Here is a 19581-nt window from a genome sequence, read left to right on the forward strand (position 1 = left end):
TTGGTGGCGCTCTGAGTCGCGGTCCGCTCGGCTGACTCGGGAGGGGTTTGCCGTCACCCATCCCCCTCGCCCCACAGCGCCGCCCGCGGTGGGAGGAGATAACCTCTTCCCTGGGCGGAGGAGGCTTTCCATTTCCACCCCCCTCGCCGCTCTGCGAGCGCGCGCCCGCCCGCCCTCCTTGCGCGTCCGTTTCGAACGAGGCGGCGGGTGGGCTCGCGGGGTGCGCGCGCAGGGGAGTTAGGCGCGTCGCCGCGTAGTGGGGAGGAGCTGAGGGAGGGAGGGGGGGGGGGAGAGAGAGAGAAAGGGAAAGGGCTCGCCCAGGGCTGGGGTGAGGGGGGACGGCGAAGAGGAGCCCAGCCCGGTGCTGAGAGAATGGCCAACGAGCCGGTGGTCCTCAACGTCTACGACATGGTGAGTGGAGCAGCGGCCGCAGACCCCCGTCCTCACCGGCTTCTCGCTGAACTTGCTCGAGTGCCTGCGATCTGTTGCTAACGCTCCCAACTTTCCTCATTGCTTCTTGCTTTCTCCGTGTTCATTGCCAAGACTGCCTTCAGGTTTCTAACTTTCCATTGTTAACATTAGTGGAGGAAATTTAGGAGCAAAGGATCTTAACCGAAATGATTCTCAAACCCCATTCAAAATGTGTTCAGAGTAAATAGATGTATGAATTTCCCATTTTCTATCCCAGTAGATTTGAATTCTATTATCTGAAAAGAGTCTCGACCCGAAACGTCACCCATTCCTTCTCTCCAGAGATGCTGCCTGGCCCGCTGAGTTGCTCCAGTTTTTTGAATCTACCTTCTGGTATCTCTTGGGTTGAAAGTCACATTCCTGTTTTCCTATTAAAACGATGAGGCAGTATCCTGGTGAATCATGTTGTGGGTATTTTTCCTCGCATTGCCGAGTCAGGATTGTTTTGAGTAATAATATTTACCATTTTCAAAGAGTTTATGTACTCGTTAGACAAAAAACATTTGCGGATGGTGGAAATGCTGAAATAAAAACAAAATTTTGCAAACATTAAGCAAATCAGGGAGTATCTGTGATGGGAAAAGCAAGTTGGGTCCTTCATTGCAAGTTGGGTCCTTCATCAGATTTTGTGTTATTGTTATGTATATTTATTAGTTAGGATATTGTTTATCCTAAATGGCATAATTATGTTTAAAATAAGTCTCTAAATGAAATTGAAATTGGGGATTTTCAAAGTTTGTCTAAAGCTCAATGGCATTATGCTAATTAAAATATTTTATGAATTTATGTAACTATTTTGTGCAACTCATTCATACCATTGTATATGAATACATATTTGTTAACTTTAATACCTCTATGAAATGTAAAGTGTGTTCTTTGAATAACAATAAAAAGTATACATTTATGTTAATTGTTGAGATTTGCAAATATGATGCTTTGCAACAATGTTACATTAGTCACAGAGCGTGGAAACAAGCACTATGGCCCAACCCACACTGGTTAGTCAACATGTCCCAGCTACATTAGTCCCACCTACCTGCATTTGGTCCATATCCCTCCAAACCTGTCCTATCCTTGTCTAACTGTTTCTTAAATGCTGGGATAATACCAACCTCAACTACTTCCTCTGGCAGCTTGTTCCATACACCCACCACCATTTGTGTGGAAAAAGTCACCCCTTGGATTCCCATTAAATCTTTTCCTCTTCACCTTAAACCCATGTCCTCTAGTCCTTGATTCACGTACTCCTGGCAAGAGACTCTGCATCTACCCAAACTATCCCTCTCATGTTTTTGTATAACATACCTATGATAACCATATTTATCTTGTACATAAAACACAAGGAGAAAGATGTTTGCTCTCACCTTCACCCTAATGTGACAGTTGCACTTATTTTGTGACAATTGTGTCATTGGCATAGGTTACAATTGTGATTTGCAAATCTTCTTTGTCCTTGCCTCCCAAGTAAACGTGAGGGAAAAATTCCTTTGGTTGTATAGGAATTCACTAATTCACAAAGTGGGAGCTGCTGCCTCACTGCATCGATAACCTCGGCTCAATCCTAATCTCCAGTTCTGTCTGTGTGGAGTGTGACTGAACTTCTTCTGGGTGTGCTGGTTCCTTTCCACATCCTAAAAGTAATGCAGGTTAATAGGCCACTATGTATTCCTGAGTTTGTAGTTGAGTGATAGAATGTGTAAGGCAAATTGAAGGAACGTGGGGAGAATAAAATGTGTTGGGTAGGAATAGTGTTGAAATGGGGCATGCTGTTTGGCAGGAATTCAGTGGTACAAGGGCCTTTTTTTTGTAGAACATTATTATGATTATGAGGACATAGAATCTTGATCATGATTATGCTGCACATAGTGAACAGGTAATTATTTTACCCCAAAGAACAGCATCAACTAAATGTAAGCATTATTTAGCAATTGTTTGATACCAGTGTGCGTTGTGGATTGCTTACAGCTAACGGGGGAAAAAAAGGCTTGAAAAGGCAAAAGTATTTTGTTTGTAGCAATTCCCATGAGAGGACCTGATACAGTGGGACCACAATAAATAGGCATCCTGGCCAGCATCGACAGTTTGGCCCGAAGACGCCTGTTTCTGTGTTTTGTGACTCTTGTCACTACAGTGCCATCCATAATGTTTGGGCCAAAGTCCCATCATTTATTTATTTGCCTCTGTACTCCACAATTTGAGATTTGTAATGGGGAAAAAAACACACGTGGTTAAAGTGCACATTATCAGATTTTAATAAAGGCCATTTTTATACGGTTTGGTTTCACCGTGTAGAAATTACAGCAGTGTTTATACATAGTTTCCCCCCCCCTCCCCCCATTTCAGGGCACCATAATCTTTGGGACACGGCAATGTCATGTAAATGAAAGTAGTCATGTTTAGTATTTTGTTGCATATCCTTTGCATGCAATGACTGCTTGAAGTCTGCGATTCATGGACATCGCCAGTTGCTGGGTGTTTTCTCTGGTGATGCTCTGCCTGGCCTGTATTGTAGCCATCTTGAGCTTATGCTTGTTTTGGGGGCTGGTCCCCTTCAGTTTTCTCTTCAGCACATAAAAGGCATGCTCAATTGGGTTCAGATCGGTTGATTGACTTGGCCACTCAAGAATTGACAATTTTTTGGCTTTAAAAAACTCCTTTGTTGCTTTAGCTGTATGTTTGGTATCATTGTCTTGCTGTTGAATGAACTGCCAGCCAATGAATTTTTAGGCATTTGTTTGAACTTGAGCAGATATGATGTGCAGATACACTTCAGAATTCTTTATATTACTGCCATCAGCAGTTGTGTCATCAATCAAGATAAGTGAGCCAGTAACTTCAGCAGCCATACATGCCCAGGCGATTATACCTCCACCACCGTGTTTCACAGATGAGGTGGTATGCTTTGCATCTTGGGCAGTTCCTTCTCTCCTCCATACTTTGCTCTTGCCATCACTCTGATATGTTAATCTTTGTTTCATCTGTCCACAAGACCTTTTTTCCAGAACTTTGTTTGCTCTTTGAAGTAGTTCTTGGCAAACTGTAACCCAGTCATCATATTTTTTGTGGCTAACCAGTGGTTTGTTACTGAGGTGAGGTTTGAGGTTCACACCTGCTTTGAAGACGCATCAATAATACCGACGTCCAAGAAGAATAAGATAAGGTGACAGGTCAATGAATACTGATCGGTGACACTAATGTCTGTGGTAATGAAGTGCTTGGAGGGGTTAATTTCTGGCACATATTAACTAACTTCTGAAAGGGATTAACGGATCCATTTCAGAATGGCAGGCACTGACTAATGGGGTACCACAAGGCTCGGTGCTGGGACCGCAGCTATTTACAATATACATCAATGATTTGGATGAAGGGATTCAAAGTAACATTAGCAAATTTGCAGATGACACAACGCTGGGTGGCAGTGTGAACTGTTAGGAGGATGCTATGAGAATGCAGGGTGACTTGGACAGGTTGGGGGAGTGGGCAGATGAAGTTTAATGTGGATAACTGTGAGGTTATCCACTTTGGAATCAAGAACAGGAAGGCAGATTACTATCTATATGGCATCAAGTTGGGGGAAAAGGGGAAGTACAACGGGATCTGGGGGGCCTTGTTCATCAGTCTATGAAAGTAAGCATGCAGGTAGAGCAGGCAGTGAAGAAAGCGAATGGCATGTTGGTCCTTATAACACAAGGAGTCGAGTATAGGAGCAAAGAGGTCCTTCTGCGGTTGTACAAGGCCCTAGTGAGACCACACCTGGAGTATTGTGTACAGTTTTGGTCCCCTAATTTGAGGAAGTAAATTCTTGCTATTGAGGGAGTACAGCGTAGGTTTACAAGGTTAATTCGCGGGATGGCGGGACTGTCGTATGCTGAGAGAATGGAGCGGCTGGGCTTGTACGCTCTGGAGTTGAGAAGGATGAGAGGGTATCTTATTGAAACATATAAGACTGTTAAGGGTTTGGAAGCGCTAGAGGCAGGAAACATGTTCCCGATGTTGGGGGAGTCCAGAACCAGGGGCCACAGTTTAAGAATAAGGGGTAAGCCATTTAGAATGGAGACGAGGAAACACTTTTTCTCACAGAGAGTTGTAAGTCTGTGGAATTCTCTGTCTCAGAGGGCCAGGTGAACGCCAGTTCTCTGGATACTTTCAAGAGAGAGCTAGATAGGGCTCTTACAGATAGTGTAGTCAGGGGATATGGGGAGAAGGCAGGAAAGGGGTACTGATTGGGGATGATCACATTGAATGGCACCTATTGTCTACTACCTCAGCAAGCACCTGGACCCACTACGATTGGCCTACCACCACAATAGATCCGCAGGGAATGCAATCTTGTTGACTCTCCACAGTACTTTGAACCAATTGGATAATCAAAACACATACATCAGGCTGCTGTTCATGGATTACCCTCATCCCCATCAAACTTGGTACCAGGCTCAAGGAACTGAGTCTCTGTGCATCCCTTTGCAACTGGATCCTTGACTTCGCCATGAAAAGAACACAAACGGTATGATAACACTTAAGATCGCTTTATGTATCCTCCTTTAAGTCCGCCAAAGACACCACCATTGTTGGTCTAATTACTAGGAAAGAAGAGTTGGAGTTTAGGGGAAAGATCAATTGTCTGAATGGTGCCAGGAGAACCTTGTTGTCAATGTTAGTAAAACCAAGCAGCTGATTGTTGTCTTTAGAAATGACAACAATAATTTCCCGCACGCTCCCCCCCCCCCCCCCCCCTCCCCACCCCCCCGCTCCCCCCCCCCCACCCCCCGCCCACACTCCCCCTTAATTGGAAGTAATTGTTAGTATTTTGACCAATAATGGAATGGATTTATTTGGTGCCATGTGTATTGTATATTTTCTCTTGTATTGTTAATACTTCAAAAGTATTAAAATTGGCATACTGAGTTAGTTCACAAGTTATAGTAGTAGAATGAGGCCATTCGGCCCATCGAGTCTGCCTTCTCCCCATAACACTTGACACCCGTTCTAATCAATAATTTGTCTATCTCTGCCTTAAAAATATCCACTGACTTAGTCTCCACAGCCTTCCGTGGCAATGAGTTCTACAGATTAATTACCCTCTGACTAAAGAAGTTTGTCCTCATCTCTTTTCTAAAAGAGCGCCCTTTAATTCTGAGCTATGACCTCTGGTCCTAGACTTTCCCACCAGTGGAAACATCCTTTCCACATCCACTTTATCTGTCCCTTTCATTATTCTGTAAGTTTCAATGAGGCCCCCCTCAACCTTCTAAACTCAAGCGAGTAGAGGCCCGGTGCTGTCAAGCTCTCATCATATGCTAACCCACTCATTCCTGGAATCATTCTTGTAAACTTCGTCTGGACCCTCTCCAGAACCAACACATCCTTCCTCAGCTATGGGGCCCAAATTTGCCCACAGTTCTCCAAATGCTGCCTGACCAGTGCCATTTGGAGCCTCAACATTACATCTCTGTTTTTGCATTCAAGTCCTCTTGATATAAATGTTAGCGTTGGATTTGCCTTCCTTACTACCGATTCGACTTGCAAATTAACTTTTTTGGGAGTCCTGCACCCGCACTCCCAAGTCCCTTTGCACATCTATCATCTGCAAACGACAACATAGCATTCAATCCCCTTATCCAAATCATAAATATACAATGTGAAGAGAAGCCGCCCCAGCATCGACCCTTGCGGAGCTCCACTAGTCACTGGCAGCCAACCTGAAAATGCGCCTTTTATTGCAAGTCTTTGCCTTCTGCCATCCAGCCAACCCGATATCCATGCCAGTATCTTCTCATTAATACCATGGGCTTTCATTTCCCCTAGCAGCCTGATGTGTGACACCTTATTGAAGGTCTTCTGAAAATCTAGGTAAACAATCTAGCTACAGCCTCCCCTCTGTGTGCGTCTTGCTATTAATTTCCTCAAATAATTCCAGAAGTTTCGTCAGGCAAGATTTACCCTTCACAAAACCATGCTGACTTCGGCCTATTTTATCTTGAACTTCCAAGTGCTGCGTAGCCTCATCCTTTATAATTGACTCTCAAATCTTACCAACCACCGAAATCAGGCTAACCGGCCTATAGTTTCCGCTCTTCTGCTTTGCTTCCTTCTTGCACAACAGGGTGATATTCACAATCTTCCAATTTTCCGGAATCACCCCTAACTCCAGTGATTCTTGAAATATCACAACTAATAGACAACTCCACAATCTCCAAGGCCACCTCCTTCAAGACACTGGGGTGCAGTCCATCCGGTGACTTATCCACCCTCCGACCTTTCATTTTTCCTACCACCTTCTCCCTAGTAATCGCCACTCACTTCCAGCCCCTGACTCTCTAAGGTTGCAAGCACACTGCTGGTATCCTCCACTGTAAAGACTGATACTGCCATTTCTTGATTTCCCGTTATCATTTTTCCTGCGTCATCTCCAGCGGCCCAACGTCCACTATTGTCTCTTTTTTACTCTTTATATATCCATAGAAACTCTTGATATCCTCTTTTATATTATTGGCTAGCTTACATTTGTACTTCATCTTTTCTCTCTTTTAGTTACCTATTGTTCTTTAAAAACATCTCAATCGTCTGGCTTCCCACTAATCTTTGCAATGTTATATGCCTTCTCTTTTGCTTTTATGTTGTCCTTTTATCATAAGTATCTTAAAACTAACTTCCGTGGTGATGCAGTTAATGTACACTTTGCACTGCTTCAATGACCTTGACCCAGAACAGTAAAATGTGTTTGGGAGAGTATTTGCCTCCTTATGAGATTATTTGTTCTCTCCCTCAAAAGTACAAAGTTGGCAGTTAGATGGAGATCATGGGAGTGAGCCACAAGAGCAGTTTTAGTGAGTTGCTGGGTAGGGCATGTGTAATGTGATCATTGCCACAAAATTGAAGTTGATAACTTGAGGGAATGTGCATGGAGATAACACCATTTTGATCCATTCTTTTAAATTTAAGTTGAAGCAAATTGTAAACTTGCAGAGCTGCAGTTTTCAGAATCTACTTTGCCTTTATTGGTTTATTATTGTCTCGTGTACTGTGATGCAATGAAATTCTATCATTTATATACAAGTTAGTGCATGAATGTGTTGCATCAAGAAGGAAATAATTAAACTACTAACTTTGTAGTTAAAAACAGTAGGCATGTGCTTTAAAATGTTTGTGGTAAAATCATGCATAGATTAAACTGAATATATTCTATTAAAGTTAATGCAGAAGTTAGTACATGAGAATGGGAAAATGACTAAGTAGTTTGCATCTCAAGCCAGCTCAGCTATTCAATAGGATCATAGTTGATCTAGTCTTCAGTTCAGTTTATTGTTATGTGCATTGAGGTACAGCGAAAAGCTTTTCTTGCGTACATGATTACAATTGTGCCATTTACAGTGTATAGATGATAAGGGAATAATGTTTAGTGCAAGGTGGTCTGGAGGGTCACCAAATATCAAGGAAATTCCGAGGGTCACCAGAGGTTGTAGCTGGATTGCAGCTCAGCACTGCTCTTTGGTTGTGGTGGGATGATTCAGCTGCCCGATAACAGCTGGGGAAAAAACTGCCCCTGAATCTGGAGGTGTGCATTTTCATATGTCATACCTTTTGCCTGATGGGAGAAGGGAGAAGACGGAGTGGCCGGGGTGTGACTCGTCCTTAATTATGCTGCTGGCTTTGCCGAGGCAGCGTGAGGTATAGATGCAATCAATAGAAGGGAGGTTAGTTTGTGTGATGGTCTGGGCTGCGTCCACAATTCGCTGCAATTTCTTGCTGTCTTGGATGGAGCTGTTCCCAAATCAAGCTGTGATGCATCCTGATAAAATGCTTTCCATGGTGCGTTTGTAGAAGTTGGTAAGAGTTTAGAAGACATGCCGAATTTCATAAAGGGCCTGTCCCACTTGCGCAACTTTTTTGGTGACTCCGGCACCAGTCATAGGTCGTTGCAGGTCGCCGAAATTTTCAACATGTTGAAAATTCAGTGGCGACTTGAAAGATGCTACGACTCCTTGGGCGACTGAGGAGACTACTCACGACCATACAGGCGACACCAAGGCGACATGTCGTGGGGTGAAGCCTTTATGGTCATGAGTAGTCGCCCAAAGAGTCGTAGCTTATTCTGGTCACCTCTGGATTTTCTACTTGTTGAAAATTTTCGGCGACCTTAATGACCTACGACGGGTGCCGGCAGTCGCCGAAAAAGTTGCGTAAGTGGGACAGGCCCTTTAGCCTTCCAAGGAAGTCCAGGCACTGGTGTGCTTTCTTGATCGTTGCTTCAATATGGGTTGGTACAGGAGAAGTTGTTGGTGACAATGACGCCGATGAATTTGAAGTTTTCAACCATCGCTACTTCGGCATTGTCAATGCAAACTGGGGCACGTACGTGTACCTTGTAATGTGTATGATCAGCCATGATCGTATTAAATGGCGGTGCAGGCTCGAAGGACCGAATGGCCTACTCCTGCACCTATTTTCTATGTTTCTATGTACCAGTTTTTTCTGAAGTTGAGCACTATCTCCTTTGTCTTGCTGACATTGAGAGAAAGGTGGTTGTCTTGACACCAGGACACGAGGTTCTTGATCTCCTTCCTATATTCCGTATCATCATTATTTGATAGCTGGCCCCCAATGGTGGTGTTATCTACAAATTTGAAAATTGAATTAGATTTGTACATGGCTGCATAGGGGTCACTCGTGCCAATTTTCCCTTCTGTTCCTTTATCCCTTGATTTACCGATCTGGTTACAAGTTGTTTAACCGTCTGTCAATTCTTCCATTAAAAATCTCTATGATATCACTTCCACTGCTCTCTGGCACAGAGAATTCCAAAGATTCCCAACCGTTGGAGTACAAAAAAAATCCTCCGTGTCTGATTTGTCAATCCCTCAATCTTGTGTTTCAATAAATTCACCACTCATTCTTCTGTACTCTGGCAGCACTATTGGTTTAACCTTTTCTTTCCTACATCAACTTCTCGATTCAAGAAAAAACGAATGAACCCTCTCTGCACTGTTTTCAATGCTAGCACATTCTTCCTTACCTATGGAGACCAGAACTGCATGCCGTGCTCCATGCATGGTCTCATCAGTCCCTTGTAAAAATGCATCAAAACATCCCTACTCCCAAACTCCACAACAATCCATTAATCCCCCTAATAACTTGCTGTATCTACATGTTAATCTTTTGTGGTTCATATGTCAGGACTCCTAAATCTCTTTACAGTACATTTTCTATTGATGCTCTATTTAAATAATTAGCTTTTTCACTTTTTTACATTTGCAGATTTCAATATAATTTGCAATACTTGCTTTTCAAAGGTCTTTTATTGTCACGTGTACTAATTAAGGTACAGTGATATTTAAATTACCATACAGCCATACTAAAAAAAAAAGCAACAAGACACAACTACACAAGTTAAAATAAACATCCACCACAGTGGATTCCCCACATTCCTCACTGTGATGGAAGGCAATAAATTCCACTCTTCTTCCCTCTTTATTCCCCTGCGGCCGGGGCAGTCGAACCATCCGTTGGGGCAATCGATGTTCTGCAGCCAGCATTTGAAGCCCCTTGCATCGGGGCAATTGAACCCCTCGTTGCCTGGTTGGTCGAAGCTCCTAAAGCTTGGAGCTCTCGAAGGCGGTCTTGAACCAGGGACCACAAGCTCCACGATGTTAAGGTCCGCAGGTTTACGCGGTTGGAGCTCCAAGGTCGATCTCCAGCAAGAGGCTGCCAACTCCTCGATGTTAGGCCACAGTGTGGACGGAGATACGATACGGAAAGAAATCTCATCTCCGTGGAGGTAAGAGATTTTAAAAGTTTCCCCCACATAAAACAAGCTAAAGAACTCTAAAACATACATGTAACACATACTATTAAAACAACAAAGAAGGAAGGGACAGGCAGCCATTGCTGGTGTACCCCAGTGGAAGTTTTTGCATGTCATCTTAAAGTAGTCGCATTTACTCACTTTTAATGATTTCCGTATGCGTCATTTGATTGATCCATGAGAAGTGTTAATAAAGCTTGCAATTGAGATTTTATTGAATGCAGCATTAGGGATCCAATATTAAACAGCACATGGAATCTAAATATTGTGCTCACATCTAAGTGCCTAATTCCTGCATTCTTCACTTTATAATTTCATGTGTTCAGTAGCGTTGATTGTTCTTCCTGGTAATTTTCAAGCTACATCAGAATAAACGAGTTCGGTATCTTGATAAACATAAGGAATCATGGGATTTGTCAAAGGTCATTCGGGATTTTTTTTTAAAGCTAAAGTAGCGCTATATAAACCGTGTATAAATTATTAACTATTCTATCAAGGAATTAATCTACAATTCTGTCAACTCAATCACTTCCTTTCTTCTGCTGTTCACACAATACTTGCAGTCCCAGTTCTAGTTCAGTTAGATTAGATTCCTTTATTGTCATTCAGACCTTTCGGTCTGAACAAAATTTCGTTGCCTGCATTATTATACATATAATAATAAATAACAAAACATACAATAAACACAAATTAACATCCACCACAGTGAGTTCACCAGGCACCTCCTCACTGTGATGGAGGCAAAAGTCTTAAAGTAGCAATGTTACAAAATTTTGAGATTTTAAAAATCAAGTCTTTAATTTATCCCATCAGATAAAGCATAAAAAGAAGTTTAATTTGACACCTAATTCACTTTCATATCTTCAGTATTAAAAAAGTGATGGCCATTTTTATATTCGGAAATTGGCATCTTGTTCCCTATTGCTTTTTCATTGACTTAACACGAAAGCTGTAATCGAGAACATTTAAAAGCCGATAACTTTCTTAAAATTTAAGAGAACTGAAAGAAATTTTCAGTTATTATAGATTGAAGCATTCTGAAACAAATATAAAACAATCTTACTTAGATGACTTGAAATTAAAGCATATAATTAGTTAGTTACCTAATTGTAGCTAATTACAAAATTCAATTACTAGATCTAAACATCTATCTATTTCTTAAGAATAGATTAACATTTTAAAATAGCCTAAGTGTCCAAATAACATTCACACAAGAATTCAGAATATAACATAATTTTTAAATCTCATTATCATGGGTTTATAGGCCAAATGGAAGGAGTTTAATGTAAATTAATGGCCATTTAAATCAGCTTGCGAGTGGGATTTTCTGGAAAAGGACCATTTAGAACGTTCAGGATGCGGTGAATTTAGTCCCCCATATCGGCAGCAAATACACTGCCGGTTCTTCGGGGGGGAAATCACCGTTTCGCAACTTAAAATGTGAATTAAATATATCTTAAGAAACACTTTTATACATAACAACTTTATTTTACCTGGTCCTCCATCAAATCCGTCCCTGTTGTCGGCATTGGCGGCTTCAGAAGCCGATTTAAAAACCATTCCAGCGATTAACTTGTCGGGTGATTTTTTTTTTTTAAAAAACACACTGAACGTCCGTAGGAACGATTCTTTAGCAACATCTTGCACTCCAACAAATGTAATTCAGGACCAGGTCGGGGAAAAAAAAACCCGTTTTAACCCCCCCCCCCCCCCCCCCCACCTTAAACGCGGCAAAATCGCGCACACGGCCAGTGGCAGAATTGCAGCGCCGCTGAAGGTAAGTTTTGTAACATACCTACTTAAAGTCTCTTCCTTCCTTGTTCTCCCTTCATTAATCTGCAACTATGAGATATTCAAAAAGTTAAATAATTTATTATTTTCATTTAATCCTTAATGTGTTTGCAACTGGAATAAGAAAATATTACTTGTGTTTGAAACTTTTTCTTATCTTTATTCATAATTTATGTGTAAAAAATATTCAAACTGAGCCAGGCAGCGACTGTTTCAGTGTGATGTGGGCTGAATGTACCATTAAAGCAAAGATTAATCTCTGAGGAAAACTGAGTACGGGATTGGCCCTGTGAAGGAGCTGCCAATCCGATATAAGACATTTAACTGTAAAATGCCTTTAGTATTGGATAGATTGAGTGGAGGGACTGTGCTGTTCCAAGTTTGCGGTGGTTGCAGTGCGTTTCCCCCCCCGCCATCTTTGCCCAGTGCACGTTGACCAGCACAGTTCGCCAGCCCTTGTTAGCAGAAACTCTTTGTGCAGGTGTTCCCTGAAGCCCAAAGGTTTTGTGGGGGTTCTGCGTTGGGATTGGGCACGCAGCAAGCTAGCGAGAGGGCTGTCAGATCAGATCAGCCCAGGTTACCGAATGGCCGAAGGGCAGATTTTAATGTGTCGTTATTAAACTGTTCCATCTGTGCGGCATCCCCCATCCCAACTATCGATAAAGTCTGACAGAGAAAATGCTCTCACTCGTATTATGGGCTGGCACCACGTTTGCCCAAATGCTGGGGCAGGCAGCCCCTCCTTCAAAGAGAGCAACCCACTCCTGTATGAAGCCTCTATCTTGACTGCGGTTGAAATGTCTGCAAATTCTCATAATTATTACTGCCCGGTCACCCAGACCCGGCTCCCAACTGTGTGCCCTGACAGACTGGAACCAACCCCAGAGGTTAAAGCGACAGCACCTTTATTTAAGCCAACCCACCTCGAAAGTTTAACCAGCCTATTCAAATCCAATCTGAACTTTCCAACCTACCCCACACACAGCACATTCTCCTCGTTTCCTTCAATCCAGGAAGGTTGTTTAGATAGGAATGTAAGGACTGTCTCAAATTGGTTGACTACACAACTTGCAATTTATGTAAATCAATATTGAATTTGAATGGCTGTGACTCGGGCTGATGCCAGGATTTGATAATTGACAGGTTCGTTCCAGACATTCTTGCGTTTACAAGGCTGGTGCTGTATTGACTCAATAATTTAAATAGATACAATTGTGGATTTGTGCAGCCTGAAGTAAGCTGTGGCCTACTGCTGACATTTTTGTCAGATAAATGTATTTATTAATCTCATTGAAATGAATACACAGGTCCGTACACATACAGTAGGTCAGCTGGCGAGAATGTTTATTCCGAATGACCCATGACCTGGGCATGCGCAGTTGTAATACCGAACTGGCTTATTGGTGGTCAGAAGTATCTTGTGTGAATGTAAGCTAATAGGTCACAGGGTTGACCGAATTGTACTAATTAATCTTGACTGGAATTGCAGTCAGCGCTAAATAGCATTGGGCTACTTGGAACTAAGTAATAAAACTACGTTAAACAGTACATTCTCATCACTCAATTCAAAGAGGTCTGTTATACAAGATGCATAATAGAAAATCATTGGTGATCAACGTTCTGTTGAAGTGCCATGCCCTCTGTTGTCGAGTAACCTGCAAATGTTTTTGTACCCTTCTAAATAAGTGGCCATTCACTGACCTGAGTTTGCCAAAGTCTGTGACAAAGGTCAGTAATTTGATCAAGTGAGAAGAAAACTTGAGGGAAGTCATAAGGCTTTACAGTACTTCAGAAAATTATTTGCTGTGTTTTGGCATTGTGCAATAGATTCGCAAGGAAGGTCAGGATACTGCATTGGCTGCCGCTTTTAAATTTGATCGATTGCCATAAAATCTGAAAGCAAATGAGATGTATTTTATCAGTATATTCTCAGTCTCGACCAAAATGAATGCCCTGCAGCATATCATGCTGAATATCATACTGACGTGAGTCCATGGTATGTACAGATGAACGTCATTATGGAATGTTCCTTTTACTGACTGCACATCCTTGATAGAATCCCAAATTACAGCAGGGATTATTGATTCGCCTATCTGAATCATGTCACTGTATTACCCAATGTTTTATTTCTAAATAATTCCTTCTAATTCCATAATTTGTTGTTTCAACAAAGACTCTCATGGATAAAAGAACATTAACTGTCAAAATTGAGGTTGTTGATTAGCATTTTAAAATATTTAACTAAGGTTTTTCTATGTATAATCTAGCCACGTAGAAGTGTAGACAATGCAATTTAATTATATATTGTATGTTGTTTTTTGGTAAGTATGCATTGGATTCGGGCTTATTTGTTCAGCACTGTTTCCCTGTTCTGTGTCTGTGCAGACCAAATGCACTATAGTGATGAGTTAAAATCATATTCCTAATTTTCTTCACATTCTTTCGTTTATGATGGCTAGAAAGTGGTTGGCTTATTGTACGTGGAAACATAATGGATGTCGCAGCAATTCGAGCAATAAGAGATTAGAGTTCACTTATCAAGACATTGTAGCGTCAATGGACATATTAAAAGACGCTGGCTGTATAATGTTGGAAAATAAAGTAATTATTCACTTCATAATTTTACAATAAGTGGTGTATTTGGTCTGCAATCATTGTTGCCATGGAGTATTTTAGTGGTGCAAATATACCAGCTGTTTACAATGAAATTTGTAGTGTGTGGCGGCACCTGATGACAACCCAAGGTCACAATGAACCATCGGCTCTAGAGGGCGGCGTCTTGGTGTGGGAGGCGCTAATCACGGCGGCGGTACCTGATTTGGTATTTAAGGCCATGCAACGCCCGTGTCCTTGGAGGTGCAGGGAGCTGTATTCGAGAGATTAAACACGTCGAGTGCACACAACTCGTGCAGACTAGTTTTTGGCTGGACTCCTGCGAGTCTCCGCTACACTGGTGACCCCCAACGCCCAGGAGTGTAATCCTGGAAGAGAAATTTGGATAAAATGCTTTTTGCCGCTGCAGCCTATGAGGCCGGACTCAACGCAGTCTCCCTAAAGCTACCGACATTTTGGACCTCGCAGCCGGGGGTTTGGTTTAGACAGGCCGAATCCCAATTTTACATCCACGGCGTTACAGTTGACGAGACTCGCTAGCACTATGTGGTAAGCGCCTTTGACCAGCAGACACCTGGTCGGATCATTCCTTACCTGGATAATCCGCCGGCGGTGGGTAAGTACATAGGCCTCAAGGAGCTGCTGCTCAGGATCTACAGGCAGAGCCGTATGCAGCGCATCTGTCAGGACCTTAACATGGGCGGGCTCGGCGACCGGATGCCCTCGGCCCTCATGAGCGAGATGCTAACGCTCATGGGCAACCACCTGCCTTGTCCGCTGTTTGAATTTACATACCTGCAACAGTTGCCGCGAGACATCCGCCGGCAGCTCGAGGGGGAGAGCTTCAAAGATCCCATCTGGCTAGCAGCCCGCGCTGATGAGGTGTGGATCTCTGACCAGCAGCAGGTGGGCGCGCTAGAATACCTGGAACTGCTAGAATCCCTGGAATTGCTGGACCGGATTGACTCAATGCCCTGGCAGGCCCAGCAACCCAGGACTACGCCCACAAGAGGGCCACGCCCACAAGCCGCAGACCAGACAAGTGACACAGGAGAGGTGAGGAGGATTGCTGAGCAGGACTCGGGAGATCTAAGGAGGAGAATGTGGTGTTTTACCACCAGCGCTGGGGTTCAGCAGCTCGCCAATGCCGCCAACCATGTTCGTTTCCGGGAAATGGCAGTGCCGATCGCCAATACTGCGGTGTCTGGCAGGATCCATCTACTGTATGTCTCGGACTGGCGCACGGGGCTCATGTTCTTGGTGAACACCGGGGCGGAGGTCAGAGTATTACCCCCATCTGGACTTGACCTTCGTGCTGGTAAGGGGGCCCCCCGTTAACTGCTGTGAATGGCAGTTCAATCCACACATATGGCGTCCGCACAGTTCCTGTCATTTTGAGCGCATGCCATTTCACCTGATCATTCATCATTGCGGACGTGGCCCAGCCACTGCTGGGCGCAGATTTCTTGCGGGCGCAGTCGTTCCTTGTCGACGTGAGGGGCCAACTTCTCGTCCACGCGTCAACTTTTGAGAAGATCGCCTTACGCTCCACTGTGCCCACCGCGCCGGTCAGCAACCCCATAGTGACAGTGGTCAATGTCTACGCCCAGATACTGGGTGAGTTTCTGGACATTGTCACCCCCAAGTTCAGCTCGGCCAGCCTGAGGCACGGTGTCATGCACCGTATTGTGACATCGGGTGCACCGCTCCACGCCCGCACCCGCAGGCTTGCTCCTGACAAGCTCGTCCTAGCAAAGGCAGAGTTTCAGAGTATGGAGGCCATGGGTATCGTTCGACAACCCATGGGCCTCCCCGCTGCACATGGTGCTGAAGGTGTCCAGCGGCTGGAGGCTGTGCGGGGACTACCACCGCCTTAACGAGGCCACGACCGCTGACAGTTACCCTATTCCCCACATCCAGGACTTCTCAGCACATCTGGCCTGGGCTAGGTTCTTCTCCAAGATCGACCAGATCCCCGTGCGACCAGAGGATGTCCCCAAGATGGCAATTATCACCCCATTTGGGTTGTTTGAGTTCCTGCGGATGCCCTTTGGCAATAAGAACGCCGCGCCTTTCAGCGCCTGATGGACACCATGGTGCGCGGGCTTGACTTCCTGTTTGTCTACTTGGACTACATTCTCGTGGCAAGTCGCTCGCGAGAGGAACACTGCACCCGCCTGCGTCTACTCTTCCAACAATACCTCAGTGACCATGGCTTCGTAATTAACCCTGGCAAATGCCAATTCGGCCTTTGGGCCATCAACTTCCTGGGGCATCGGGTGACACAGCATGGAGCAGTGCCTCTGTTGGACAGGGTTGAGGCAATCCGCCAGTTCCCGCGGCCTGCTACAGTACGTGGCCTCCGAGAGTTCGTAGGGATAGACATTTTACCACTGGTTTGTTTCTTTTGCGGCCGCTTTTCCAGTTGCCGACGGGCAAGCAACGGGAAATACTGTAGGACGCTGTGTCCATGGCGGCGTTTGAAAGGCCTAAGGAGGCCTTGGCTCGGGCGACTATGCTCGTGCATCCGTCGGCCGACGCCCCCATAGCCCTTACCGTGGATGCCTCGGACTGCAGTTGGCGGCGTTTTGGAACAGTCGGTTAACAGCCGTTGGTGGCCTCTCACCTTCTTTATCCGTCACCTGCACGCTGCGGAGCGGCACTACAGCCCTTCGACCGGGAGTTGCTCGCCTCACACCTCGCAGTGCGGCACTTCCGGGACTTCCTCGAGAGCCGCTCCTTCGTAGCCTTCACAGACCACAAGCCCCTCACGTTGGCTTTCGCGAAGGTTTTGGATCCTTGGTCCGCCCATCAGCAGCTACAGCTGGCGTCCATTTCGGAGTATACAACGGGCGTTCGACACATCACCGGGAAATGCCACATCGTGGCGGATGCTTTGTCCCGTCTGGTAATTGCAGCCGTGCTTAACCCGGCCTCGGGAATAAATTACTCCGACTTGGCGACGGCCCAGCTGGCGGACAATGAGATGACACCATACTGCACCGCGGTCTCTGGCTTCGTGCTTGAGGACGTGCCATTGGGTCCCTCGGGTTCCATCCTCTGATGTATCCACAGGTCAGCCGAGGCCTATCGTTCCGGCGGCCTGGCACCGTCGTGTGTTTGAAGTGATCCATGGGCTGGCCCACCCATCCATCCAGGCCATGCTCGCTGTGGTGGCCGCAAGGTTTATGTGGCACGGACTTCAGAAGCAGATCGCTCGCTGGGCCTGGGCGTGCATCCCATGCCAGACATCAAAAGTGGATCGACACATCGGGCGCCCGTTCAAGACTTCGCAGTGCCACGCCGGCGGTTCGATCACGTACTCGTGGACATCATGGAACCGCTGCCTCCGTCCCAGGGTGTTTCACACCCGCTTACGGTGGTTGACCGTTTTACGCGGTGGCCGGAGGCCTTCCCGCTCACGGACACTTCCACTCAGTCGTGTGCTAGTGCCTTCGTGGCAACTTGGATTGCCTGCTTTGGGGTTCCACTTCACATCACGTCCGACCAGGGCGCCCAGTTCACATCTGAACTGTGGTCAGCCATAGCCACCTGTTGGGGACGCAGTTCCACCACGCGACAGCGTACCATCCCCAGTCAAATGGGTTGGTGGAGTGGTTCCACCACTGTCTGAAGGCCGCCCTGAAGGCTCGTCTCACAGGCCCTGGGTGGATGGACGAGTTGCCGTGGGTCCTGTTGAGGATTCGTACGGTCCCCAAGGAGGATCTGTCAACGTCCTCTGCGGTGTTGGTATATGGTGCTACGCTCACCGTCCCCGGAGAGTTTGTCTCTGCTGCTGATGTGTCCCAGGAACCCCGGTCATCGGTGCTGATCCGCTTGGCGGAGAGGGTCGGCGCCCTGTCTCCCATCCCAATGTCGCATCATGGAGTGGCCCCTTCCCATGTGCCACTGCTGCTGATGGGCTGCCCGTACGTTTTTCTTTACCGTGACTCCCCCAGGTCGCCCTTGCAGCGCCCGTATGAAGGTCCCTTTCGCGTATTGCGGCACGGGCCTACTGCAGGAAATTAGCACTCAATTAAGATAATTCATGATCTTTCTTAAAGATGGCGAAAGCACAAGGAGCTTTATTTATTATGTTCTTATGCAGGTGACTTCAGATTTACTGTTAGTGATGATGCAATGTGAATGACACCGACCGCTCTTAAGGTTCCCAAAATGGGCATGCTTTTTTTTTAATATTTGCTGTCAGCCAGCAGATGTCAAGCTGACCACACAGCCTTGTAGATTAAAGTACTGAGATGCAAATCATGTTGGACAAAATATCATTACCTTGAGCATGTTTTAGTGATAAGATACTAACAGATGCTTATTAATGTAAAAGTGGAATAATTTTTAAAATTTGAATCTTATTTTGAAATATGTGTAAGAAAATTGCAGTCCACAGAAAATTAGTTTTCTATGTAATTATCAGTCATTTAAAAAACTATTTACAAAGTGCAACACTGGAATTTCAGTGAAATCATTTATGTCACCAATTTCTGATCATTTGCCTTTCCCAACCCTCGTCCATGTTCGGCTCCTAACCAAATACACCTTGTTACCCCATGCCTGTGGTTTAGCCAAGACACACCCTCAGGACCTCTGCCTCATTTGCTGCCCTTGAATCATAAAACATGTTGTAAACAATTAGTCTTTGAAGACATTCTATAACAAATGTATATTGAAGATCATAGAATCTGTGTTACTCTCAATGAATAGAACATAATTGTTACCACTGTCCTGAGCTGAGAACTTGATTTATACAATTCCTTTCAGGACATCCCAAAGCCCCTCTTGGGTAATCAAGATAATGGGCAATCACTGTGTATAGGACCATGTGCAGAACAAAGACTGATTAGACAGTAAAGGAAGGGACATTAGGCAGATTCCATGAAAACTCTTTG

At 44.9% G+C, this 19581-nt stretch overlaps 1 protein-coding gene across 1 annotated transcript in view; it reads left to right on the forward strand.

The window, feature by feature from the left end:
• The first annotated feature begins 282 nt into the window (after window positions 1–282).
• The window catches only part of LOC129699459 (deubiquitinase DESI2), a 45847-nt gene continuing 26548 nt past the window's right edge, over window positions 283–19581 (forward strand). Inside the window, exon 1 of the mRNA XM_055639272.1 lies at window positions 283–411. Coding sequence (XP_055495247.1) covers window positions 373–411 — 39 coding nt within the window. The 5' untranslated portion in view covers window positions 283–372. The remainder of the gene's footprint in view (window positions 412–19581) is intronic.

Source organism: Leucoraja erinacea, chromosome 8, assembly GCF_028641065.1.
Source record: "Leucoraja erinacea ecotype New England chromosome 8, Leri_hhj_1, whole genome shotgun sequence".
In the NCBI taxonomy this organism is placed as follows: Eukaryota; Metazoa; Chordata; class Chondrichthyes; order Rajiformes; family Rajidae; genus Leucoraja; species Leucoraja erinaceus.